Raw genomic sequence first — 27,304 nt, 5'->3', positions numbered from 1 at the left:
TTGTTATTACAGATCAATCTCAACGAGGTAGCCTCTTCACTCTCTTTTTGAACAATCCTCTAATGGCCTTCCTATTTGTCTCTGGATTGTCAAGCATGCGCAGAGGCCTATGGGAAAAGTGTCAAGAATATCTTCGAAAAATCAACCGTGATATTGCCCAGCTACTGACCCATTCACGTTCAATAGGTACCCTACTAATATAACTGCACACTTAACATACTATAATGGTTTTATATTATTGAAATTGTTTGAATTTTTAAAGGTATTTGTTGAAGGCAGGAAAGTCGAGAAGGTTTTCCCAAACTTTCTGAGTTTTTCTTTTAAGCATCTTTTTACTATCATCTTTCTCCTCTTTGCAGATCAAGCATTTCTCCAGTTTTTTGGAGATGAGTTTCTTCGCTTGCTTCTCACAAGATTTATCTTTTGTTCAGCCACCATGAGGATGCACAAGATTTTTCGGGTAGGCAAAGAATATTATTAAGGACCAATTTTACAGTTTTATGTATTTTAGGAATCATGTATTATTATATTTTATTAAATATACTATATTAAATAAACTTTGAATAAATCCAAAATAATATTTACAAATTATTATGTAACGTATAAAGATGACCCATATAAGGCACATCTGAATACCAGTTTAAGTAGAACATTTTCAGGGCGCTTGAGTGGCTCATTCATTAAGCATCTGCCTTCAGCTCAGGTCATGATCCTAGGGTCCTGGGATTGAGCCCTGCATGGGCCTCCCTGCTCGGCAGGGAGCCTGCTTCTCCCTTTCTCACTCCCCCTGCTTCTGTTCCCTCTCTCACCGTGTGTCTCTCTCTGTCAAATAAATAAATAAAATCTTAAAAAAAAAAAAAAAGTAGAATATTTTCATTACCTTTTAGGCCTCTCCTGGATCTTCTCTCTGTTTCAAATGAAATTAAAATCCTTAATTTTTTAATTATCACTTGTTTTTCTTTATAGTTTTGTTACATGTATTTCTATTCCTACACAACATGTTGATGGATCCATATTACATCTGTTCTTCTACAGCTTGCTTATTTTTACCTACTATTATATTCCTGAGATTGAGCCAAGGTAATGACAACTGTAGCTTTCATCCATTTGTTTTCACTGTGCTCTAGGATTCCATTGTTTGACTGTATTTCAAAAATTTCTTTTCCATTCTACTGATAATGGACATTTCTGTTGTTCCCATTATTTTATTATTACAAACAATGCCACTGTGAAATCTCCTATCAGTTACCTGGTGCACATTTATAAGATTTTCTGTAGTGGAATGCGAAGTCAGATTATATAAGCATCTTTAACTTGTAATGCCAGATGTTTTGCACAGTACTTGTATCAGTTCACACTCACTAGCAGCATGTAAGACTTATTTTTGCTCTAATCTCACCAGCACTTGTTGCAGTCTTATTTTATATCATGTAAGTCTAATGGGTATAAAATAGTAGTTCATTGTGGTTTTAATTTTTATTTCTGAGGTTGCTTTTAGGTTGAGCAATTTTTCATGTCTTATTCTGTGTTCCTCTTTGTGAAGAGTGTGTTCAAATCTTTTGTCTATTTTTCTTTTAAGTGATTTTTTTTTCTGTGAATTCATATAACTACGCACCACTGTTGAAGTTTTAAAAATTTTAGCCATACATTTTTCATTTCTATAAGTAACATTTGGTTCTTTTTCAAATATGCCTGAGCATTTTTTAAAGATTTCATTTATTTATTTGAGAGAGAGTGTGTGTGTGAATGGGGAGAGGAGGAGAGGGAAACAGAAGGAGAGAGAATCTCCAGGAGACTCTGCATTGAATGTGGAGCCTGATGCAGGGCTTGGTCTCACGGCCCTGAGATCATGACCTGAGTGGAAACCAAGAATTGAATGCGTAACTGACTAAGCCACCCAGGCACCCACATGCCTGAACATTTTTAAGTCTCTTGCAACTTTTAGTTTAAAAATAAGACTTTTGGGGGCGCCTGGGTGGCTCAGTGGGTTAAAGCCTCTGCCTTCGGCTCAGGTCATGATCCCGGTGTCCTGGGATTGAGCCCCACATCAGGCTCTCTCCTCTGCGGGGAGCCTGCTTCCACCTCTCTCTCTATCTGTCTGCCTCTCTGCCTACTTGTGATCTCTGTCTGTCAAATAAATAAATAAAATCTAAAAAAAAAAAAAAAAAGACTTTTTTCCATTTTATTATGGTAACTTTAAATATGAAAGAATTGTACAGTGAATATCCATATATACACTAGCTAGATTCTGCAGCTAATATTTTGATATATTTGCTTTGGTATGTTTGTCCATTTACCCATTCCTCTTTCCATTCGACAGTTTATTTCATTTTGTGATGCATTTTGAAATAAATGGTAGATATCAATAGATTTTACCCCTCAACACTTCATTATACATAAAAATAACTACACACACACACAACACACTTTTTAAAATGTAAGTTCATGTACAGTAAATTGCATGAAACTAACATGCGCCATTAGGTGAGTTTTGACAAATACATACACCTGTGTAACTCAAACCAATCAGGTTATACAACATAACATCATTCCAAAAAATTCTCTCTACACCCTTTTCCAGTCAGTCCAGTACCCATTACCCCAGAGGTAATGCTATTTTTATTATTTTCACTATAGCTTAGTTTTACCTATTCATGAACTTGAATTATACAATATGTACTCCTTTGTGTAAAGCTTCTTTGACTAAGCATGTTGTTCTGAGATTCATCCATGTTTCATATAGAAGTAGCTCATTCCTCATTATTACTGAATAATAGTAAGTAGTAGTCCATTGACTGAATATATCACAGTTTATTTAGGTCTTCTCCTTTTGATGAACTCCTGGGCAGTTTTAAATTTTTGACTGCTGTAAATAAAGTGGCTGTGAACATTCTTGTACAAGTCTGTTCAGACATATGTTTTTCTTGGTCATAGGGTAGGTATGTGTTTAGTTTTATTAGAAACTGCCAGAATGGGGTGCCTGGGTGGCTCAGTGGGTTAAAGCTTCTGCCTTCGGCTCAGGTCATGATCCCAGTGTCCTGGGATCGAGCCCCACATTGGGCTCTCTGCTCACCAGGAAGCCTGCTTCCCCCTCTCTCTGCCTGCCTCTCTGCCTACTTGTGATCTCTGTCTATCAAATAAATAAATAAAATATTAAAAAACAAAAAAGAAACTGCCAGAGTTTTCTCAGAGTATTTGTTGTACCATTTTATGTTTCCAGCAACAGTGTATCAAAGTTTCTCTGTATCCTTGCCAACATTTGGTGTTTTAAATTTCAACCATCTTCGTGAATATTTTTTTTAAGATTTCATTTATTTATTTAAGAGGGAGAATGAGCATGAGCAGGGGGAGGGGCAGAGGGAGAACCAGACTCCTTGCTGAGCAGGGAACCCAACATGGGGCTCAATCCCAGGACCCTGGGATCACAACCCAAGCCAAAAGCAGATGTCCAACTGGCTGAGCTACCAGATGCCCCCATCGTTGTGAATTTAAAGTGGTATCTCATTGTAGTTTCAATTTGCATTTCACTGAATGATGTGATGTTAGACATCTTTTCATGTGCTTCTCAGCTATATATTTTTTGCATTCTGTGGCTTTTTTCTTTAATAGTGACTTTTCTTAACAATGGCTTTTAAATTTTGGATGAAGTTCCAACTAACCAATTTTTTTGTTTTGTGGTTTGTGTTTTATCCAAAAATGTATCATTGAAATGGTTATCCTTTTCTCATTGAATTACTTTTGTAACAATTTTGAAAATCTGTCAACCATATATGTATAGAGATATTTCTAGACTCTAAATTCTGTTCCATTGATAAGTGGCATTTTTCTACAACACACTACTGCCTTGATTATTCCAGGTTTTTAAAAAATTAATTATTCCAGTTTTATAGTAAGTCTTAATATCCTGTAGTGTGAGTCCCCCTAAAATTTAAGTGTTTTAGTTATTCTAGGTCCTTTCTGTGTGAAATTTAGCAGCAGCTTCGCATTTTGATTGGGATTGCATTTAATCTATGTAACCAATCTGTGGAGAATTTTATATATATATATATATATATATATACTTTTTTTTTTTTTTGGTTAAGATTTTATTCATTTATTTGACAGAGAGAGATCACAAGTAGGCAGAGAGGCAGGTGGGGGCGGTGGGGGGGAAGCAGGCTCCCCGCCGAGCAGAGAGCCCGATGTGGGGCTCGATCCCAGGACCTTGAGATCATGACCTGAGCCGAAGGCAGAGGCTTAACCCACTGAGCCACCCAGGTGCCCTGAGAATTATATTTTAATAAGATTGAGTTAATCAATGACTGTGGTTTATTTCCCCATTTATTTAGGTCTTCAGTTTCTCTCAGCAGTGTTTTGTGAGTCTCATCTTATAGGTGTATCTTAATAAGTTTATTCCAGAGTATTTCAGGTTTAGAGGACCCTGGGTTCATGACCTGAGCCGAAGGCAGACACTTAACCCACTGAGCCACCCAGGCACCCCAAGGGATTTAATTTTCTATTCTCATAATGTCTTTGTGTGGTTTTGTTATCAGAGTATTGCTGACTTCATAAATTGAGTTGAGGTGTGTTTCATTCTTTTCTAATTCTTAAAGTTTCTTTAGGATTCGTATTATTTCTTCCTTGAAAGGTTGATAGCATTCACTAGTGAAGCCATCTGGATCTGGAGTTTTCCTTTTTGGAAGTTTTAAAATTTTGAATTCAATTTTAAAGGCTTTTAATGTTTTCTGTTTCTTAATTTTGATCATTCACCTTACAATTTCATTTGTCTAATTTATTGCAAAGCATTGTTCATGATATCCCATTATCCTTTTAATCCGTATAGGCTCTCTAGTGATCTTTCATCCTCATATTGGTAATATTTTCTGTCTTGTTTTTTCTTTTTCAGTCTAGGTAAAAGTTTGTTAATCCTAGTGATCTTTCTAAATAAACATTTTGCGTTCATTGACTTTTTTTTTTTACTGCTATGCATCTTTTTATAATCTATTTCCATATATACTTTATTGTTTTTCTTCTTTTTAATTACAGTTTACTTTTATTTTTATTTTTATTTATTTTTTTTAAAGATTTATCCATTTATTTGACAGAGATCACAGGTAGGCAAAGAGGCAGGCAGATAGAGAGGGGGGAAGCAGGCTTCCTGCTGAGCAGAGAGCCCGATGTGGGGCTCGATCCCAGAACCCTGGGATCTCGACCTGAGCTGAAGGTAGAGGCCCCAACCCACTGAGCAACCCAGGTGCCCCTACAGTTTACTTTTAAATAACACACGTTTGAACATGGAGGTCTACTTACCTGTGAATTTTTTTTATATAGTATAGTACTATAAATGTATATTCTCTTCCTGTTGATTTTCTTAACATTTGCTTTTCTCTAGTTTACTTTATTGTAAGACTATAGTACATAATACAAATACATATAAAATATATGTTAATTGGCTCTTTATGTTATCAGTAATGCTTTCCAGTCAATAGTAAGCTCTTAGTTAATTTTGGGGAGTCTAAAGTTATATATGGATTTTTTTAAAGATTTTATTTTTAAGTAATCTGCACATTCAACACGTATAGAGATTACAGCCCCAAGATCAAGAATTGCATGGTCCACTGACTGAGCCAGCCAGGCGCCCCATAAAATTATATATGGGTTTTCACCTGTGCTGGGGTCGACACTCCAAACCCCTCTCCCTGCATTGTTGAAGAGTCAACTGTTCTTTGATTTTAATTTGCTTTTTTAAAAAATTTCTAAATTTTAAAGCTTAGACCTAAAATCTTTTTTCTCTTCTAACATAAGCACTTTTAAGCACTGCCTTAGTTGTGATTTAAATAATTTGAAATTTACTTAAGATTTTCCCTCTTCTCCTCCCCAACCTCATGCTCTCTCCTTTCTCTTTGTTTAAAAAATAAAAAAATGGATTTATGTATAAATGTCAGTTTGTTCAATTTGTTACTGAACTATTTTAAAGTGTTCTTTTTTTTTTTTTTTAAGATTTTGTTTATTTAACAGTGAGAGAGAGAGAGGGCACAAACAGGGGGAGTGGCAGGCAAAGGGAGAGAGAGAAGCAGGCTTTCCACCAACAGGGAACGCAATATGGGGCTTGATTCCAGGACCTTAGCCTAAGACAGATGCTTAAATGGCTGAGCCACTCAGGTGCTCTTGAACAGTGTTGTTTAAGTCTTCTGTATTCTTACTGATTTTCTGTCTGCTTGTTCTACCCCTGACAGAGGACTGTCTATACCTATAATTATAGGGGTGCCTGGGTGGCTCAGTGGGTTAAAAGCCTTTGCCTTCAGCTCAGGTCATGATCCCAGGGTCCTGGGATCGATCCCCGAATCCAGCTCTCTGCTCGGCGGGGAGCCTGCTTCCTCCTCTCTCTCTCTGCCTGCCTCTCTGCCTACTTGTGATCTCTATAAGTCAAATAAATAAATAAATAAATAAAATTAAATAAATAAAAAAAAATAAAATAAAATAAGTCAACCTAAAATTATAATTGTGAATTGGTTCATTTCTCATTTCAGTTGTTTTTCCTTTTTGCAACTTGAAGCTGTTATTGAGTTCACACATACTTAGGGTTGTTATATCTTGTTGAAATTACCCATTCATTTATGAAATGTCTATTATGTGTGGCAATATTCCTTGATCTGCAATCTATTTGACTGATGTTAATATAACCATACCTGTTTTCTTCTAGTTTGTGTTTGCATGGCAAATCTGTTTTCATCCTTCCACCTTTAACCTATGGCTCTCCTTATACTTAAAGTGGATTTCTTTTCTTTTTTCAAGATTTTACTTATTTATTTGAGAGAGTGAGCAAGAAAGAGAACACAAGCCGGGGGGCTGGAGGTGGGGTGGGTGAGATGCAAAGAGGCAGAGAGAGAAGCAGACTCCCTGCTGAGCAGAGAGCTCAACCCCAGGACCCTGGGATCATGACCTGAGCCCAAGGCAGTTGCTTAACCCACTGAGCCACCCAGGCGCCCCTAAAGTGAATTTCTTTTCAATAGCATTAGTTAGGTCCTGCTTTTTTCTTCTATTTAGTTTGCTAGTCTACTTTCATTTGATATTTTTAGTTTTTAATTAATGTTTACATTAAATGTAATTTTTAACATAGTTTGACTTAAATATTCTATTATTTGTTACCTGTTTGTCCTGGCTGTGGTTTGTACCTTTTTTCTTTCTCTGTTGCTTTCATCTTCATTTGAATTAATTGAGGTTTTGTTTTAAAATTTTAACAACACTACTGATTTACCTCTGTTGTTTTATTTTTTAATACAACTTCAAATTTGATATAATTGTCTTATAACAGTATACTTCCACATTCTCCCTCCCAACTCTGTGCATTTGACTTTTATGAATCCATATATACTAAATGATACTTTGTGGTTAGCATAGGATTAAACAATGATCTTTTCAAAAACTTTTTAAGTGATGGGGCAGCTGGGTGGTTCAGTTGGTTAAGTGTCTGCCTTCAGCTCAGGTCATGATCTCAGGGTCCTGGGATCGAGGTCCCAGCCCCCCTTCCCCCATATTTGGCTCCCTGCTCATCGGGGAGCCTGCTTCTCCGTCTCCCTCTGTCCATCCCCCGACTTTTGCTCTCTCTCTCACTCTCTATCTCAAATAAATAACTAAATCTTTTTTTAAAATGTTAAATGAGAGAAAATCAAATATAATTACCATTTTTGGCACTCTTTATTTCTTCCTATATTTAATTTTCCATCTGCCATCATTTTTCTTACTATAAAATTTGTTATCATTTCTTGTAGTGCAAATCTGATGGTAATTCTTTCATTATTTATTTCTCTGAAACAGTCTTTATTTCACTCTAATTTTTTTTTGAACCATAAGTTATTTAAGAATATGTTGTTTTGTAGCTAAATATTTGAATATTGGGGCACCTGGAAGGGCTCAGTCTCTTGAGTATCCAACTCTTGATTTTGGCTTAGGTCATAATCTTACGGTTGTGAGATCAAGCCCCCCACTGGGCTCCATGCTTAAGGCGGAATCTGCTTTAAAGTCTCTTCTCCCTCTCCATCTGCCCTTCCCCCTGCTCTCTATCTCTCTCAAATAATAAATACTTTTTAAAATAATAAATAAAAAAATAAATATCTGAGTTATCTTTATCTTATTGACTTCTAAGTTAATTCCTTTGTGGTCAGATAATATACCTTGTATGACTTAAGTCCTTTTAAGTTATTCAGACTTGTTTTATCATCCAGATGTCATCTATCCTGGTAAATGTTACACAGACACTTGGAATAAACATACATGCTGCTAATGTCATACCATCAGATGAAGAGTTTTATAAATGTCTGTTAGATCACCTTGACTTATGGTGTTGTTCATCATTTCTATCTTTACTTTTTCTGAATACTTGTTCTATCAATTATTGTGATGTGTAATGTGTCTTTTCATTTTTCTCTGGATATTTTTAAGATTTTCTCTTCTTATTAGTTCCTATAATTTGATTATGATGTACCTTGATAGGGTTTTCTTTCTTTTTTTTTTTTTTTAATTAGAGTTCATTGATCATCTTGGATCTGTGGAATAATTTTGGAATATTTTGGAATACTTTTGGTCATTTTTGTTCAGATATTTTTCTTCCTTCCTCAGTTCTCTCTCGGACATAGTTACGTATATATTACACAACCTGTTGTTAATTTGCACATCACTTCACGTGCTCTTCATTTTTCCAAAAAAGTCTTTTTCTTTCTTTCCATTTCAGTTTCTGTTGCTGTGTCTTCAAGTTCACTGATGTTTTCTTCCTTAGTGTCTAATATGCTATCAATCCTATCCAGTTAGTTTTTCATTTCAGGAATTTCATTTTTCTCATCTCTAGAAGATCTGTTTGGTTCTTTTAATATTTTCCATTTCCCTCCTAATTATGTTTTCCTTTGTGCTTTTGAATGTATGTGTAAGAGCTAAAGTCCTTGTCACTATGCTGTATTCTCTATCATTTATAAGTTTGTGTTTATGACTTTTCCTACTAGTTTGGGTTCTCATATTCCTAATTTTTATATATATCTAGTAATTTTCTCTTAGAGTATATACATTGTGAATTTTATGATGTTGAATTCTGTACTTTGTTGTCTTTCTTTAAAGAGTATTGGACTTTATTTTATTTGTTTTTTTTTTTTTGAAAGATTTTATTTATTTATTTGACAGACAGAGATCACAGGTAGGCAGAGAGGCAGGCAGAGAGAGAGGAGGAAGCAGGCTCCCTGCTGAGCAGAGAGCCCGACGCAGGGCTCGAACCCAGGACCCCGGGATCATGACCCGAGCCGAAGGCAGAGGCTTTAACCCACTGAGCCACCCAGGCGCCCCAGTATTGGACTTTATTGTAGCAGGGGTTAAATCAACTTGCAAATTCCTTTGACCTTCTTATAGCTTGTTTTTAAGCTTTTTGGAGGTAGATTTAGAGTAGTGTTAGCATACAGATGTAGGTTTATTTTGGCCAAATACTAAGAGGCATAATTTTTCTGGGGTCTCTTTCATATGTCCCCTTTTTAAGAGGTGGATATTCTCCCCTCTAGGAATTGTTTGGTCAAAACTCAAACATCTCTCACCCCTGTGTGAGCAGAGAGAATTGTTCACCTTACAGTTGTCCCCCAGTAGTTCTTGTTTTTTGGATTTTTTCTTTTGTTAGGGGTGTTGAACAGTACTTTTTTGTCTCTCCTCATAGTATTTAGTGAGGTAAAATAAGAATTTGATCTTTATAATTGTAATGAGTAATGCCTACGGGCTGAAAAAAGGTAGAAGTGATATTTGAATATATGAACTGTCATGTGAGATGCATAGGAAAGTATTAACTTATTTATCAAGGAAATTTTAAATGAGTGGCAAAATTTAGTCTATTGAAATTACCAAGGGGCACCTGGGTGGCTCAGTCAGTTAAGCGGCTGCCTTTGGCTCAGGTCATGATCCTGGGATCCTGGAATTGAGCCCCGCATCAGGTTCCTTGCTCAACAGGGAGTCTGCTTCTCTCTCTCTCTCCCTCTGCCCCTCCCCTGCTCGTGCTTTCTCTCCCTCTCAAATAAATAAAATCTTAAAGGAAAAAAAAGAGGCGCCTGGGTGGCTCAGTCGGTTAAGTGGCTGCCTTTGGCTCAGGTCATGATCCCAGGGTCCTGGGATTGAGCCCCACCTGGGGCACCCTGCTCAGCGGGGAGTCTTCTTCTCCCTCTCCCTCTGCCTGCCACTTTGTCTACTTGTGCTCTCTCTGTCTCTGTCTTTTAAATAAATAAAATAAAATCTTTTTAAAAAAATTATCAAATAAAGAAGAATTTCCAAGTGAGAATACCTGATCTTTGAAATGGTCTCTTTCTTCTGCTTCTGGGTAATTACAGTTTTTTTCCCCTTTTTCCTTTACTATTCCTCTTCTGGGTTTGAATTTGTTTGTTTGTTTGTTTTTTCCCCTTTCTGATATTTCTTCTTCTTCTTCTTCTTCTTCTTCTTCTTCTTCTTCTTCTTCTTCTTCTTCTTCTTCTTCTTCTTCGGGACTCTTTTTTCATTCTGCTAATATTCTTAGAAATCTTAGCCATTTTCTCAACTTTAATATTTCTCTCCATGCATATTATATCCATCTTTACATATACTGCCTAGACCTGTCTTCTGAGATAGACCTGAATTCTCAAATTCCTTTAGAGGGGCAGTTCTGTTTGTATTACAGTATTACTTCAGATAAAATATACCTAAAACCTAAAGCTTTATACTCTCTCAAAATATTTTCTTCTTTTACTTCTCTTCTTCTCTCAAATGGCTCCCAGAACTTTTCTTATGTCATTTGTTCCTAAAATCTTACAGTCATCTTTGAAACCTCTCATCCTATAATTAATTGCCCAGGCTCATTAATTTTTAAAAATATTTTGTTTATTAGAGAGAGAGAGAGGATGAGCAGTGGAGAGGGGTAGAGGGAGAGAGAGAGAGCAAGAGGGAGGGAGAAGCAGACTCCCCACTGAGCAGGGATCCCGAAGAGGACTCAATCCCAGGACCTGGAAATCATGACCTGAGCCAAAGGCGGTTGCTTAACTGACTGAGCCAATCAGGCACCCCACCCAAGGCTCATTAATTTGACTTTTTCAGTGCTTCTCATATCTTTCCTCTCATTTTTTTAATAAGATTTTTTTAAAGATTTTATTTATTTATTTGAGAGAGAGAGCTTGAGTGGGGGAGGGTCAGAGGGTAAAGCAGACTCCCTGCTAAACAGGGAGCCTGACTTGGGACTTAATCCCGGAACTCCAGGATCATGACCTGAGCTGAAGGCAGTTGCTCAACCAACTGAGCCACACAGGCAGCCCCGTCTTCCCTCTTTTTTAATTTCTGCTGCAACATGTATTTATTCATTCATTTAGCAAATACTTGTTGAATTTACACATATGCTAGGACTTTTCCCCTAAGAAGTTGGAATTGTATGATTTCTACAGTATAGCAGAGTACTCAAAAATGGTAAGACCCAATAAATACTTGTAAAATGACTCACTGAGTGAATATATTAGGTTGAACCATGTGAAACTGGAATTTTTTAAGGTCAAAGTAGTTAAATGTCAGTAATTTCCTATGTTCAACAAGTATACTGCTATTAAGAGTCATACTAATATGCAGAGAAATACATATTAAGTTATTCCTACTATTGTTAATGTTAACAGTAATATTATTAATGTTGTATATAATTTCTTTCATTAAACTATAAAAGTTGACTTTTCTCTCCTTTGCCTACCAGGAAACACGAAACTATCCAGAATCATATCCACAACTGCCAAGGGATGAAACAGTGGAGAACCCTCATCTCCAGAAGCACATTCTGGAATTAGCATCCATTCTGGATGTTCGAAACGTGTTCCTCGAGAGTACCATAGATGACTATTAAAACAAAATCCTCTTGTTGAAACAATTTTTCATTTGCCACAGATTTTACATGGTGCAGTTTTCTAATGTGATGACCAAGACACATAGTGGTGTTACTTAGTTTTAATTTTTTAATTTAAGGCCACCATTTTAAAAACAAACTGAAAAAATTGTTCAAACTTTTAGGGTAACTGTTTTAAAATACAGTCTTTCAAGTCTTTTAAAAAACTCAATTAATCTTGGAATTTTTACTTTTTGGTTTTGAGGTATGGCTACTTACCTCCAGCATCTGTCCCTACACACAAATAGTCACTGTTCTCACCCTCAGAAGAGTAAATCATTTATTTTTATATAATGAGGAAAATCCAGCTCTTATACTTGGACCTTAAATGTGTGGATTTAAAAAAAAATGTGTGGATTTAGAAAATTTATCATTGTTCACAAAGATGAAACTAGCCAGCATGGACTATTAAAAATCAAGAACAGGCTTTCCATAATATTTCTTTTCATTCCAGCTTAGTAGGTAGACAAATGTGTGATCCTTTGAAGCATAATCAAGACATTTTTTAAAATCATTTAACTCATTAAATACTGTCATAATTTCAGAAAATGTATAGGATTGGTTTGCATTTGAAAGTTAAATCTTTAATTGAAGTCTTAAGATGATAAATACCACTTGGAATGTGTGAGCCCTGTGTTATCATGAGATATGCTGGCATAATTTGCTTTCTTTATAATCTGAATGCTGGAAATGAAAAAAAAAAGACTTTTAAGTATTTCGGTCAAAAAATCAGATTGTTGCTTTCATAATACAATGTTTCCACAAGGAATTCTATTTAAACTCTTAATTCATGATACCAAGTTTGAAGACTATCCAGCTTGAAGGCTGTGGCATATAGTACAGAGGTTATCATCTTTTTGTCTAGTTCACGTTTATGAGATGTCAAAGTCAGAGATGTTATTAATTTTAGTCAGGGGTAACTGAATTGTTATTTAACCTAAAATGGAAGTAACTTTTACATTGACAATTTGGAAATAAGATTTTTTTTAACTCCTTATATTTAACATTTTATATTCATGCACAAGTTTTTTTTTTTATTATTTTAAATAGGACTCCGTATATAATACAAAGTTTTTTTGTGTTTTTCTTCTCTGTCATCCGCTTCATAATTTCATAAGCATTTGTTATGATGCTTTGGGTTTTTCCCTCTTCTTTAGACTCCAAGGCATTCAAGTTCAGAAATCTATGAACCAAAAGCCCTTCTACCTAATACTCTGTACAGGCTCACATTCTACCTCTGGCGGTCCCAGGGGAAATAAGGTGATTGCTTTTGGTGCCTCTTTCCTGTGTCCATAGGGAAATTTTACTGTAACATTTTTACTTTGGTTTTCATTTCGGGCAGAGGGTATTATTTGGGTCTAAGTTATTCATATACCTGTTCCAATTTGCTGATTTTTCATCTGAAGTCTTGAAATTACTGTTCTTGGATTTAGGGGACTTCGTGGCATTTCATTCATTCATTTCTTCATTGTTTTTGTTTGTTCTTTTAAACATTATTTCAGAAAGCTTTTTAAGACTTGTCCTGGAGAGAGATTTTTTTTTGCCTGATGGGTTTTTCTTTATCAGATAAAGACTGCTTTTCTTTTTTTTGATATCTTTATAAACTTAATGGCTTTCCTTTCATAACCGCGTTCACCAGGGTTACAGCAGTAGGCTGACCTCTTGTTTCAGTCCCCTTGAATTTCTCTGCCAGTAATGTACCTGACCTCACGTATTTTCCTCTCCCCTGATGCTTAAAATAATATTTATCTTCCTGAGCTTTATTCTCACCTGTTTAGCATAAAGAACACTGGTCTGAGAACTAGGAGACCTGAGTTGTAATTCTGCCTTTCTTGGTAACTAGCTTTATGCCCTTTGACAAGTGTCTTCATGTTTCTGTTTTATTATATTCTCATCTGTAGAATGAAGGCATTAGCCCAAGATCCTGTCCAATTGTATGGTTCTATAATTGCAATCTTAATTTCCCACCCCCTGCCACCTGGAAAACCAGTTCCCCTGAGTTTAGCATAGACGTTTTCTTTTCTAAGTCATATTTAATTTGTTTTTGTCCACAAATATATCGGAGTCTCAGTTATTTAGAAGCTAATCAGGTGAAGAAATTCGAGCTTTTGTGATTAGAAACGTGTTTGTACAAGAACAAGGGGTCTTAGAAATCACAAGGAGGGTTTAGATGATGACATTGTTCCCTGAGCTGATAGTAGTATAATTACTTATTGGTAGTTAAAAATCTAAAGTGAGCCAAAGCGATCTTGAATCTTTAAGAAAGGAAAACTGTGCTAGAAAATTCCAAACCATTGTTTCATTCATGCCTTCAGAATGCGCACTGAACAACTATACTCCAGATTTTGTTCCAGGCATTGGGAAAGCAAATGAATCAGATGTAAAAATCCTTGTCTTTATGAAGTTTATATTTTAGTAGGAGGAGTCAGGCCATAAGCATAATAAGAAAATTTATGTTAGAGAGTTGTAAGTTGTATGAAGAAAGTTTAGAACATGGTAAGGGAAATGTTTTCATTGTTTTGGGGTGAAGAACAGTGTGTAAGTGAGTGATCAGGGTAGGCCTTACTAAGAAGACTACATTTGTGCAAACACTTCATGTTTCTTTCTTTTCTTTTTTTTTTTTTACTTTTTGTTATGAAAATTTTAAGCATGTGTAGCATTTAATGAACTATCTTGTATTCATCACCAAGTTTCTACATTTTAAGACATTACTTTAAGCAAGAACGAAGACATGTAAAAGGACAATCACTCATGGGTATTAGCAAAGAATCTCTTTTTTCAGTGCATACCACTCTTCTTTATATATGTAAAAATATTAAGCCCCTTATTTATTTAATTTTAGAATTCATAGAAATTTAAACATTGGAACTAAAAACAAAGCAAAGCAACGGGGAAAAGCACTTATTTGTTTTCAAATTGCACAACCTCCCCCTGGAGATTCTGATACAGTCTCTCGCCTCCCTTAAGAATCACTGCAAACAGAACAAGGTATAGGATTGCAAGAAGTCCCTTACACACAAAACACTGTTAAGCACAATGGAATTATTTTCTCTTTGTTCACCCGTGTATTTCTGAATTTGGTAAAGCAACTATTTTCCCTGTTTCTCAGAAGAGAAAGCTCAGACCCCAAAACACTACATTTATTCATAGTGGCAGAGCTAGAACTAAAACTCACATCTCCTAACCTCAGCCCAGTCTTTCTGGTAGCTCAGGTTGCTTTCTATAATGAACAGGAAAGAAATAATTAGAGATTTCTATTTTGGCACAAAAGGTTAGGGTATTTTTAAAGTAGATCAAATATTGAAACCAGGAAATCAGTCAGCCCAGCAAATTTTTATTTATTAATTTTAAGAAATCCCCGAGTCAGACAATTTAACCTTTATTCCAGCCAGGATATATTTTTTGTATATGTGTGTGTGTTTTCCTCTTAGGAAGTGGTGCTCTCAAAACCCCTCAAAGCACAGAGAATTTATTGTACCCTTTATATTTTTACCAAGTTGAAGTGTTTTGAAATTATAAAAGCAAAGTGCAATCTAGTCATGACTGAAATTTTCCTGATACAGGAACTGGGTTTATTTTTTCTTTACTTGTGGCTACTGCTCTTTATTTCTTCTTGTAATAGAATTCGCTGAAATAGATTAGGTGGCAGTTGTACTGAATTCCATTGAGGAAAACAGAAAAGCATCCAATCTGATTTATATGTCAATTTGTGGTGCTTTCTTTAGCATTCTTCTCCCAAGTTTAATCTCTGACCTGTGTGACTTCGTAACTTTCTGTCTCTTAAAAGGGGTTTGGACTCAGTTGAAAGATCTTGTACTTAGTTATCCATGAAGTCTTGTAATCAGCCTGATATATAGAGAACAATCTGGACTGGAAATAGAGTAAGGTGCCAAGGGTCAGCAATTGTGGCTACTGCCAATGATTCAGAACCACCTCCCTACCCTAAGTGAGTAAAGAGATCTGATATGAATATGAATGGTATGAATCTCCGGTGATATTTTAGATGTATGTGTTCCTGTGTGTGTTTGGAGAGTATAAAGGGTATTTACACGGAGGGCTCTTTTGTTGACCTTATTTATTTGAAAATCTTATTTTATTTGTGATCGCATGTGTATATTTTTGTGATGCTAAATGCAATCTCTGTGTATACTTCTTTTGTAAATATGTACATATTTGTAAACATATTGGTATGCAGTATGTGTATATTATATACCCATACCTATTGTGGGCTGAATTTATTTGAGTTCTGTGAGGACATCATGGCGGCATTGGCCGTGCAGCTGTAATTAGGTTGTGGCTGTGTCTCATTCATGAGCCTCTATTCTGAGGGGCTTGTGTTTGGGAAAAATTGGCTAATTTGGAGTTGGAATTAGGATGTGAAAATATTAACAGAAAGCAGGATATTCTTAGCTTTAAAATCATCTGCCAATTTCCAAGTAAATGGACGAGAAATTAGTGATATAAGCCTGAAAACCCTTAGTGTGTGAGACTGGGACACCAGCAGGTTCTTAAGGTCTGTTAGTCCTTTATTTTCTTGACCCTTAGTTGAGTAGTAGTATTGAGTAGTATTTATACTGAGAACTAAGGGGCTGTGGACAAAGTTACTTTGATCACATTTCAAAACAGATAGGAAAATGTCCATTAAATAGAGAAATCTGTTGGTAGTTGCCATGTCAATACCTGATACTAAGTTTTAATTTTGGAACAGTGTTTTTCACCGATGTGTCTCGTTTTATAGCTGTCTCTGTGAGGCAGGAAAAGGGGCATTAGCTAGAGGAAAGCTGTACCTAGGTGGAGTCAGATTTAATAAGGAAGAGGAGATGATTAATCTGTATATTTGCAGCCGCTGTGATTAATTTAGTCCTGCCTTGGCGTTTCAGACTACAGATTTTTCTTATTGGAGTCGCATATCAAAGATGAGTAGGCTCATCTGAGGAAATGCTTCTAGTGAATAAAATGCCTCCAGTTGCATTTCTTTGTCTCTATGAGACCACTTGTGTTCTGCAAATTGATGATATATTCACACATGAAATAGAATTCTTGATATTAGGTGCATGGCGTGCTATCAAGTCTGGGCCTCCGAACCTCTACCAAGGATGATGGGCGGGGGAGGATATTCTCTTAGAGGACAGTGACTATGTGCAGTGCCAGTGTATGTACACGGACTATCTCAGAGTCTCAGTGTTTGGTTACTCCTGTTTCCACCTGGCACGTGTATTTGCACGGACAAGGGTAGGAGATGTATAGTAAACGCTTGAACACATTCACGAAAAAATTAAGTAGAGGTTATTTTTGCATGATAAAATATAACTGCAAAACAACTGTTTACCCCCTTATTTTTCAGACGATTACATCTGTGTGATAGAATATTAAATTAGTCAGAAGTCGGTTTTACCACCCAACAAATGTTTATTTGCCTCTTCATTGTATTTTTAATAAGAAGCCAGCTATTCATAACACCTCTCAGTTACAGTATTAAATTTTTTAAAAAGTTGTAATTGCCTTTTTGGTAAGTAAATATGAAAATTTGGTAATGTACTATTTCTGAAAAATCAGTGGAAATGTCCGTAGTATCTGACATTCTGTTGTTTTAGTAACCAAATCATTCATTGCCATCGGAGAGTAGCACAGCAGATGTTATGCTATTTAAAATTCATAGTACTGACTCAGGCTCAGTATGGACATTAGTTGGAGGAAAGGAGCAGCAGTAAGAAGTGAGATTGACATTGTGAATATGACTTCTGTTTTTAACAGTTGCAAAGCCAGTTACTTTGCCGTTAAATGAGGTAAGAATTGCTTAGAAAACCAAACCTTTCCCCCATTCTGTACTTTATTTCTGTTTGTGCTGCACCTCCCAGTCGTTCCTGAATACTGTGACCCCTTTACCTTACAATAAATAAATAAATAAATAAGGCAATTCATCTTCCTCAAACTAAAATTTCAGAACATGGTATTACACTGTGTTCCAGCTTCACTGAGTTTTTGAACAGAAACTTATTAAGCATACCTTGTGTTTAAGGAAAAATAATTGATGTGTGAATGGACTCAATCACCTATTAAAGGGAAGGGTGTCAGGTTAATGTAGGGGGACATACCCTTAAATTGGGTAAAGATAAATGTATTAAATTAAGTGTAACTGACTTGTTGGTGCCATAGAAACATTTCCTTTGGAAGTCTGTAAATATGAAATGTTTTCTTAAGCTAAAATTGGTATTTTTCACTTATTAGTTTGGTGTAACTTTTGAGAATTCCATTTCTGTGTAATATTGTTAATCACGGAAGCACCATTTTTTAATTTCAAAAATATTTTTGTTAATTTCTTTCATGTTTTCTTTAAACATTATTTCTTATCAAACTACTCTAAGCAGTGTGATTTTTTTTTAAGCAGTGTGAATTTTTAGAAACATTTGAACAGTAGATTCAGTTTTTTGCTTTTTTTTTTTTTAAGATTTTATTTATTTATTTGACAGAGATCACAAATAGGCAGAGAGGCAGGCGTGGGGGTGGGAGGGGGGAAGCAGGCTCCCCGCTGGGCGAGAGCCTGATGCAGGCCTCCATCCCGGGACCTGGGATCTGAGACCATGACCGGAGCCGAAGGCAGAGGCTTAACCCACTGAGCCACCCAGGCGCCCCTAGATTCAGTTTTTTAATAGTAAGAAGTACCCAGATTCACTTAAGCCTGAATTTGGTCAAAAACATACTACTTATTAGGAATATTTTCCTATTTTGGTGAACATTTCCAGTCTATATCCTAAGACAATCATCTTTTTAGGTGTAGAATTGTTTATTGAGACATTGGTAATTTCAGGGTTCAGAGTTCTACTCTTAATGATAGGCTTACGGAATGAAAGTTAATAGAGTGATTCTATTATGTTCAGAATGAGATAGGGAATTACAGCGAGCTTTCCTATAGGTCTGCAGTAAGCAGTATTTAAATTTTTATATCACTAGTATTATTTTCTCTTTTTAAGCTATTGTGAATATCCAGTTGTCTGTGATGAAAATTAGGATTTGTAAACATTAAAATTGGACCCATAAGTTTTCTCAAACATCAAATCAGTATGACAACCCACTATAAATTGTGAAATGATAATATATGATAATCCCAAAGTAAATACTTACAAACTATAGAAAAATAACCACTGCATTTTAAAAATTTTTATTCCTACCCTCCTTTGCATGTTATGATTTTTTCCTAAATTACATGTTGTGATGTATTAAAAATCTGCAGGAAAAAAGTTGCTTAGAATCTTAGAGGATAATAAGAATTTTTATTATTTCCTGAAGAATGAGGGGTTTGGTTTGGTTTGGTTGTTTTTTTTTAGCTCTTGGCTATCTTATTAAAAATAACTTTTAATGGTCAGTAAAATATTTTAGGACTTCATGTTCATAGCTTTTTATAGTTATCTGGATACATTCCTTTTGCCACATAGACCATATGGCTAGTTCTACAATGATTTGTTTGTTTTTAATAAACCTTGCTGTTCAACAATCAATGAGTCTTACATTTTAGAGACTTCTTCCAGTTGAGGTGGATAGGACTTAGATAATAGGAAAGGCAGATAAAATGTCCTAACATTTTCACAGTAGAGCTTATAAGTGAAGGAAATTATCCAAATAGGTTATCTTCATTGTGTAGCACCAGTACAAATAGTAATTTGAATCAGAGGAAGCAGTTATAAATCATTTCTTACTTTGCTCTAAAGATTATTGTCATTTCAGGCCACATTATTATATTCTCTGGGGAATTTCCATTGTAAGGTTGAATATCCTTTTTCTTTATTCACATCATCACTAAAGCTAATCACATAGGAATTAAAATAAGTTTGATCTTTTTCCCTGAAAATAATGGTGAACCTATTGTCTATATTATGGATATTAGGCATAAATGCACTTGTTTCAATCATAGCAGAAATTACATTTGGAGAATACAATTACTTGATTTTGTAGTGGTGTGAAATACTTTTTAAAAATTGTGCTTGTCTGTAACTGAAATGTTATAGAATCGTAACACTATAGGGATTATAGAGTTATATTTATTAGCTCTCCTCAAGAGATTGAAGCACAATAATTTTCATGTAACAGTTCTTATCCAAGTGCTGCTAATCTGTGTGCAAATAATGAAGCTATTTGGTTGCCTATCTAGCTATTCACAAATCACTGTAATCCTTGAGACTTTGTCTTGTTGCTCATTTGTACTAAATTTGGGGTATTGTGGGTTAATATTTTAGATCAAAATCTGTCCTCAGCTTTGTGAGACAGCAAACCATTTGGATTCATTAGTTTTATATGTGTTATCAGTAGAATAAATTTTGAAGGGGCTATTTACTACCAATAACGAAGGGGAAAATTATTTTGTCAATATCATTTGACTTGAACATTTGTGGTATTGTGGAAGTCTTACTCGTTGTGTTTCTGAATTGCTTAAGCCATACATACTCTTAAGGATGTTTTCCTGTTGTGTTCTTTTTCAGCCTTTTTCTGCTTTGTCTGTTACAGTTAATACTTCATAGATTTTAGAAAGAAGTTATTGAAACATTTTATTTTCTTGAGTTCATCACTTTTGACTCTTGTATGATATGTGATTTGTCATAAAGGATAGCAAGCCTTTCACTAACTACTTCACTAAATGAATTTCAGAGTAAACACTGTGATTCCGCAGGTGAATTCTGTAGGCCCTTCTTTCCAATGTTTTCTTCTATTACGGTGCCTGCCACCTTAAGGGCACTTAAATGGTAGAGGATGGAAAGTTAAACGTTGTTTTGATGTTTATTGAATAACAAGATTACAGAAAATTTGATTTTTGTTGTCCGTGTATTGAAAACATTTTTGCATTGATTTATGTTCTCTAGGAATGTGACTACATTCATCAGGTGTGAACTCTTGTAAATGAATTTTGTATCTTGAATCCACGTGTATATTAAGTGTATCATCAATATAAAAATAAACATTATTTGCTTAAAGTTTTTGGCACTTCTTCAGAATTGTTGACAACATACGTGCTAAACTGTTAGGGTTTGCTTCTTTCAGAACATACCTCAGACACTTAGGACTGTCTTGGGGTCGTAGCTTCTATGCTTATTCTTCTGGTTGGTAAGTTTCTTCTGAGTCCTAGTCTTGGTTTTTTCCCTGCCTTGCTCGAAGTGGTCAAAAGTGTCACACGCGGAAGGAGGATTGTTTGGCGGGGATGGAAGCTGCTGACCCTCTGGTCGTTTGGGGGTTTTCAAATGTGCGATTTCAATGTGGAATGTCTGACTTGTTTGGCATCGAGGGGTCCAGACACCGGACGCAGGCTAATTTGCAGTGTAACTTTGAACGAGGCAGTTGCCTCTCTCGAGTTTATTCAACTGTCAAAAGTTGGAGGACCATGAGTAGACAATGAAATGAATGTAGGGGCCATCAGCTTGTTTATTTTGAAATGCAGTATATCGGAGTGTATGATATAAGAGTATGATTCCGGAAACTTTTCTTTCAATGGTACATTCTGTGCGTCCTGTGTTTAGATATAAAACGTATAACCTGCAGTTGGTCATAGGCACAAAAGTTTAAAAAAAAACTAGTCACAAAGCGTGAAGACCTAGTTGTAGTTTCCGAAGCCACAGGCTTCTCTGTGAGGAGGGAGGCACGGACTCGCAGTGATCACCTACTATGCCGTGGCCGGGCGATTGGGCAGGGTGCAGTGGGATTGGGATGCGGGGAGCGGAACCGAAACTCCCTCTCCGTTCCGCGCAGCAGTGGCCGTAGGATTCAAAGCCCCACAACACACGCTGGCCCCACCGCACCAACTGGGCGCTTTTCCCTTCGGCCACACGGCTCCTCCCACTCCCCCGCTCCGCACCGCCCCCTTAAAAAGAAAAAAAAAAAAAAAAAAAAAAGAACAATAAAGGCTTATGGCCACCCTGTCAGCATCCACGGGTTGGGCCGCTGGGTGACGTGGCGGGCCGGCCTTAGGAAGCGCCCAGCCTCGCGCCCGCGCCCTCCAGCGGCTCCGGCCCAACCGCAGCCCGGATGATGTCGCCGTCGACCGCGGAGACCGCGCGCGGGGCGCATGCGCGTGGCAAGTCCGCCCCGCGCGCAGCCACTTCCGGCGCGCTGGTGGAGGTGCGGTTCCGGGTCGCTTCTCTGCTCGCCGGCCGGCTGTGGGGGCTGGTGACGCGGGCCGGTGTTCACGAGAGGTCCCGGAGGCGGGGCTCTGCCCGCTGCCCAGAGAGCGGCAGGTGCGCGGGCGGGGGCCGGAGATGCCAGGAGGCCCCTCTTTCTCCCGGTGGCCTCGGTCTGCCCCAGAGCGGCCCGGACGGGGTTGCCCAAGACCCAAGGCGGGGGGCGGTACCGGGGTGCTGAAAGGGCGGGGGTGGGGGCAGAGGGGCTGCCCGGCGGGGGAGTCTGGAGCCTAGGGTGTCAGGATCCCCCATGCCACCAGCGACCTTGGACAAGTCACTCCTCCTTTCTGGGTCTCAGTTTCCTTGCTGTCAGATGGGAGAGACGTTGAGTCCCTCTCCCTTCCTTGACAGTCCAAACGCGGGCGGTTCTAGAAGGAGCCTGAGTTGAGTGGGATCCAGACTGGCGTGGCAGGTACTTGCCTATTCCTGGGCGTTAGGCAGTTGTTTTTTACCCAGTTTAGCCATTCTTTTTCTCGGCGACGTTCTTAGTGCGAGTCAAGGCTCTGTGACTAGACTGCCCGGATCTCGCCAGGTAAACAAACAGTGTGTGACTGTCAGAATCAACTAAGAAATAAATACTGGCCCTAGGAAACCGTAATCTCATTCAAGTTGTTTTTGCTCGAGTCTCCCAAGGTGAAGTAAATTTAGGCACCAATGAGAGATTCTGTTCTTTGTGCCTGTTAGTGAAGCTCCAGGTAGATCACAAATGCAAATGATTTCTATCCCACTGAGGATTGTGGCAGTGATAGATTCTTCCCTCTGTCTTCTGGTTAATTCTCCCTTTATCCTCTTCCATTTCCCCCAAACATTTTGGCCTTACACTTGAAAGGAAATACCGAATGCATTTTATCTTTGTTTTCATGCAGGACAGAATGCTTTGACCTCCAAGCTGTTTTAAATCTGGTAGATAAGCCAGGTGAGTAGGTGGTTTACAGACATTGGAGAATTGTACAGATTTACATGGATAATCTGAAGTGGTAAGAAGTCGTTTGTAGATCTCAGAGCAGAACCTAGGTGTCCTCCACAGAACATGGAAAGTTAAGGTTGGAACCAGAATATTGGTGTTTCATACAACACTGGGAGGAAAAGAAGGTTGAATCTCATGTTGATTATCATGTAAAACATTCTGAAGACGAAACTGAGTTCAGGTCATTTTAATCACCCTTAAGGAGAACCATACAGAATTTCTAGGAAATGTTTAAGGGTATCTGGTGCTTACATAGGATAAATGTCTGGCTTGCCTGTTTTTTCTAGGTTGTCAGCTTTTTCTAGTCAAGAGCTGATGGCAAACCATCCTCGAACAGTGGAATGTTATACCTTTATCCCCATATTGAGTACATATTTTGTCTTCATCTTAAAAAAAAAATAAATAAACTGTAGTTAATATTGGGGGGAGGATTTCCAACCATTATGTGATATTAACATGTACCCTGGGCAATTTTACTATATGTGTTATATGCCATAGCCAATGTGGCATAATAAAGAAAGAGTAAGGACTTGTGAGTCAGAGTCCTGGGTTCAAATACCAGCCCTGCTACTTAAGCACACACTCTTTGGCAGATTACCTCATCTCCTCAAGCCTGGATTTCCTCATCTGTTTATGCACGTGAAGCACCTGAGTGCTTTTAAAATGTTTAGCAGTGTGTTCTGTTAAATGTACATGTAAAATTATGAAACTTAATTTTGAAACCTGAAGCTTAAAAAGCAACTCAGTTCTGAAATCTCTCTTGCGTTTAACTTAGCTCTCTTTCGTCTGATTTATAGATACTGTTCTGTAAGCCCTTGGCCCACACTGAAGTGGGAATGCAGTTTTCTTGGATGTCTGGAACTTTTTAGGCACCAGTCTCTGAAGTCCTGCTTGCTGGCCTAAGGACTAGACTACTGGGGTGGTTCACGAGCTGCTCATCCGTGCAGGATAACCACACAGCAAAAATGTTTGCAAAACTGAAGAAGAAAATTGCAGAAGAGACCGCTGTGGCTCAGAGGCCAGGGGGTGCTACTAGGATACCACGGTCAGTGAGCAAGGAATCGGTTGCCTCTATGGGAGCTGACTCGGGAGATGACTTTGTAAGTATCTTTTCTAATTTTTAATATTTGGTACACTCTTGATATATTTTTAAAAATAGTATTTCAAAGAGACTTTCCCATAAGTATTTTCTTTTAAAATTGGAAGATTAGATGGGGTTTATATCTGATTCTTCCTACTCTAAGGTGCTTTTCTGTTTTTTTTCCTATTTTTTCAGAGTCCCTTTTCATATTCTCTACATTGTCCTCTTACACTCTTTTTATACTTTGTGCATTTTCTTTTATATTTCGTTTCTCCAAAAAGCCTTGGCTTATTATCTCTGCAGACAAATATACTTTAAGTCATTGTTGCCTAACATGGTCTGTGAGTTATGGTGTGGAATTAGAGTACTCTATTTTACTAGGAAAGTTGCGGAGAAGACGACACCCCTGACTGCAGTATGTCCCTTATTTGTAAAGGACCTTTGTGTTTGGAAAGATTTCAGAACAATGAAGATGCTGTTGTGTTAGGTAGATCTCATGCTTTAGGATTAAAAGTGTGTCTTTGGCATATGACAGGATCCTCTCAAAGTCAGTTATCTTTTTTTAAAAAATCTTTTACAATATTTGATGTATGTAAAAGAATGTATGTAATATAACTGTAAAGTATAAAGCATAAAAATAAAATGAATGCTTGTTAATGTGTCACCTATCCAAAGAACTAAAACATTGTGGATGCTGTTGAAGGCACTTGTATGCTCCTTCCCAGTTCACTTTCTTCCTTCCTGCCCTCCAGATAACCCCATCCTAAATTTTGTGTTTATCATTCTCTTTATTGTTAAAATATCCTCCCAGATATGTATATATTTATGAACAATTTGTTGTTTAGTGTTGCTTATTTGTGAACTTTATAAAAATGGTATTCCATAGTATTCTTGAACTTTTTTTTTTTAATTCACCGTGTTTCTAGAATGCATTTGTGTTCCATGAAGCTGTGATTCATTTACTTTTACTGCTGTGTAAGATTCCAGCATTTGACAAGGCCACAATTTATCTCTGTCTTTTCCTGATGATAGACAATTGAGTTGTTTCCAGGGTCAGATGAGTCTTCTTCCTCCTTTCTTCTGCTACCTGTCCTGGGTCAGATTACATGGCAGAAGCTCTTAGGTTATTGGGATGGAACAATAAGATTACCTGATATCATTGGCTGCTATATTTAACGGGAAATGTAATGCACATTTGATCCCCAGGCTGAAGGATATAGTTTCAATGCTGACTTCTGTGTCAGAAGTACCTGCTTTGCCTTCATGATGACGCGCTAAATGAAGTCTGTCATCTTGAAAGAATTCCAGATATAGAAACTGGCCTGAATTCAGAAAGTATTTTCTGTTGAGACTGCTGAAGTAATCTACTTGAATTTACCGTCTCTATATTCTGATCTTCACGCCCTATCTCCAAACCTGTATATCCCACTGCATATATTTCTCCAACCAAATGCTCTTCCTCTAGTGTCTCAAATTCTAAAATGAACAAAACTGAATTCTTTAACTTCATCTTCAAATGGGTACCTCCATTCCCCCAACTCACCAGCAAGAAATTTCAGAAGCATTTTAGACTCTTCCCTCCATTTTTTTGGTGTCCAGTCAACAAGTATTTTGGTTTTCCATCTTCTAAATGTCTCAAACTTGCTCTCTTTACTCCATTGCCAGGAGTTCATTTACTTCCAGTTTATTTCAAGCTGTCTTTTGTTTTTGGACAACTGTTGTACCCTCTCTGGGCTCCTTGCCTCTAATAACTCCCCAAAGCAGATGTATTCATGTCTCTTTAATGCCTAAAACTCCTCAGTGGTTTCCCTATCACCTTCAAGATGAGGTTCAAATTCATACATAGTACAGTGGTAAACCCTCGTGGCCTTGGCACAGCTTCCCTGTCCAACCTCATCTCACTCTACTTTGCTAGACCCTGTGCTCCATCCACGCCGAACCTGTTGCATTTCTGGAATGCGTTATATTCCTTCACGTCCACAGCTTTTTGCACTTGTCTCCTGTCCCTGAAATGTCTCATCTCTTCCTTTTGCTCCTGAGTTCCTCTAACAGACTTTGTGCTTCCTTCAAGACCCCACTTACATGTTACTTTCAGGAAGCCCCCTTGACCCAACCTGCCCTTGTCATCCCCTCTACTCCTTACCCCTCCTGGCCAAGTTTGGTCCCTTATCTCCTCCTGACCTCTGTAACAGCACCTGTTTACACTGCATTGTTGGTGGTTTGCTTGTCTGTCTCACTAAACTGGGAGGCTTATGAAAGGCAGTAGAGAGTAGTAGTCAGGAACTCAGGTCAGGTTAAGGAGTCAGACCTAGATTCGATTCCCAGCTTCATTGTTACTGTATGACTTGGGGCAAGTTCCTTTTCTATGCCTTAGTTCCCATATCTGTAAAATAGGAACTATACTTGTCTTATTAAAGCATGGGTGTCAGGTCCCCAATGTTCATCCTGAGGTTTGATTATTTAAGAAGACTCAGCACGGTTTTACTTACTGCTGTCACTTATTATGGTGAAAGAATACAAAGCATAATCAGCAAAAGGAAAAGACGCATGAGGCAAAGCCTGGAGAAAACCAGGTGCAAGCTTCTGAAAGTCCTCTCCCCCTGGAGTTACATAGGACATACTTAATTCCCCCAGAAAAAATTGTGACAGCACATGTAAAATGTTGTCTTCCAGGGAAGCTCCTTGGAGACTCAGTGCCCAGGGATTTTATTGGGGCTCTTCACATAGGCACCGTCGGCCAAGCATTTACCAAAATTCCAGACTCCCGGAAGGAAGACAGGTGTTCAGCATAAACCATATTTTCGTACACAAACAGATTAGATACAGTGAACCTTTCTTACCAGTAATAGTGGGAACCCTTTAAAGTCTAAGTTCCCATAGTTCAGCCCCGGGGCTGGCCTTACAGACAGACCTTGCTAAGAATTGTGATTGCAGGCCTGCAATGTTACCTCTTCTGCCTAATAAATAAAACATTTTGCATAGTGCCTGGCTCTTTAACAGGCATTTCATAATAGTAGCTGCTTCTCCTGCTGTTCTAGGTTGGGGACTCTGTTTCACCACTGTTCCCAGTGCTTAGCACGGTTGAGAAGCGGATGTCTCACTAACAGTAATAATCATAACTTCTAATATAGATAAGTATTGAAACTAATTATGTGCCATTCTCTGTTTTAGGGAGTTGACAAGTGTTAATTTTAATCCTCATCACAGCT

The 27,304-nt window shown here is 37.5% G+C and overlaps 2 protein-coding genes across 3 annotated transcripts in view; both read left to right on the top strand.

Annotated features, from left to right (window-relative positions):
• LOC111145711 (suppressor of cancer cell invasion) overlaps nucleotides 1–12,891 on the top strand; it is a 147,868-nt gene extending 134,977 nt beyond the window's left edge. Inside the window, exon 18 of the mRNA XM_022500860.1 lies at nucleotides 11,702–12,891. Within this exon, the coding sequence (XP_022356568.1) occupies nucleotides 11,702–11,848 (147 nt within the window). The 3' untranslated portion in view covers nucleotides 11,849–12,891. The remainder of the gene's footprint in view (nucleotides 1–11,701) is intronic.
• Nucleotides 12,892–22,477: 9,586 nt separating this feature from the next.
• Nucleotides 22,478–27,304, top strand: part of LOC111145815 (golgin A1) — a 46,576-nt gene continuing 41,749 nt past the window's right edge. Inside the window, exons 1-3 of one of the 2 annotated variants that reach the window (XM_022501063.1) lie at nucleotides 22,478–22,579; nucleotides 22,914–22,963; nucleotides 23,884–24,114. In XM_022501063.1, coding sequence (XP_022356771.1) covers nucleotides 23,980–24,114 — 135 coding nt within the window. In that variant the 5' untranslated portion in view covers nucleotides 22,478–22,579; nucleotides 22,914–22,963; nucleotides 23,884–23,979. Of the gene's footprint in view, nucleotides 22,580–22,913; nucleotides 22,964–23,811; nucleotides 24,115–27,304 lie in introns of both variants that reach the window. The other variant, XM_022501062.1, reaches the window with a different exon arrangement.

The sequence above is a fragment of the Enhydra lutris genome, unplaced genomic scaffold, assembly GCF_002288905.1.
Source record: "Enhydra lutris kenyoni isolate GAN:26980312 unplaced genomic scaffold, ASM228890v2 scaffoldscaffold13, whole genome shotgun sequence".
NCBI classification, from domain to species: Eukaryota; Metazoa; Chordata; class Mammalia; order Carnivora; family Mustelidae; genus Enhydra; species Enhydra lutris.
Note: the sequence above shows the minus strand (reverse complement) of the source record. Positions and strands in the feature narration are given on the sequence as shown.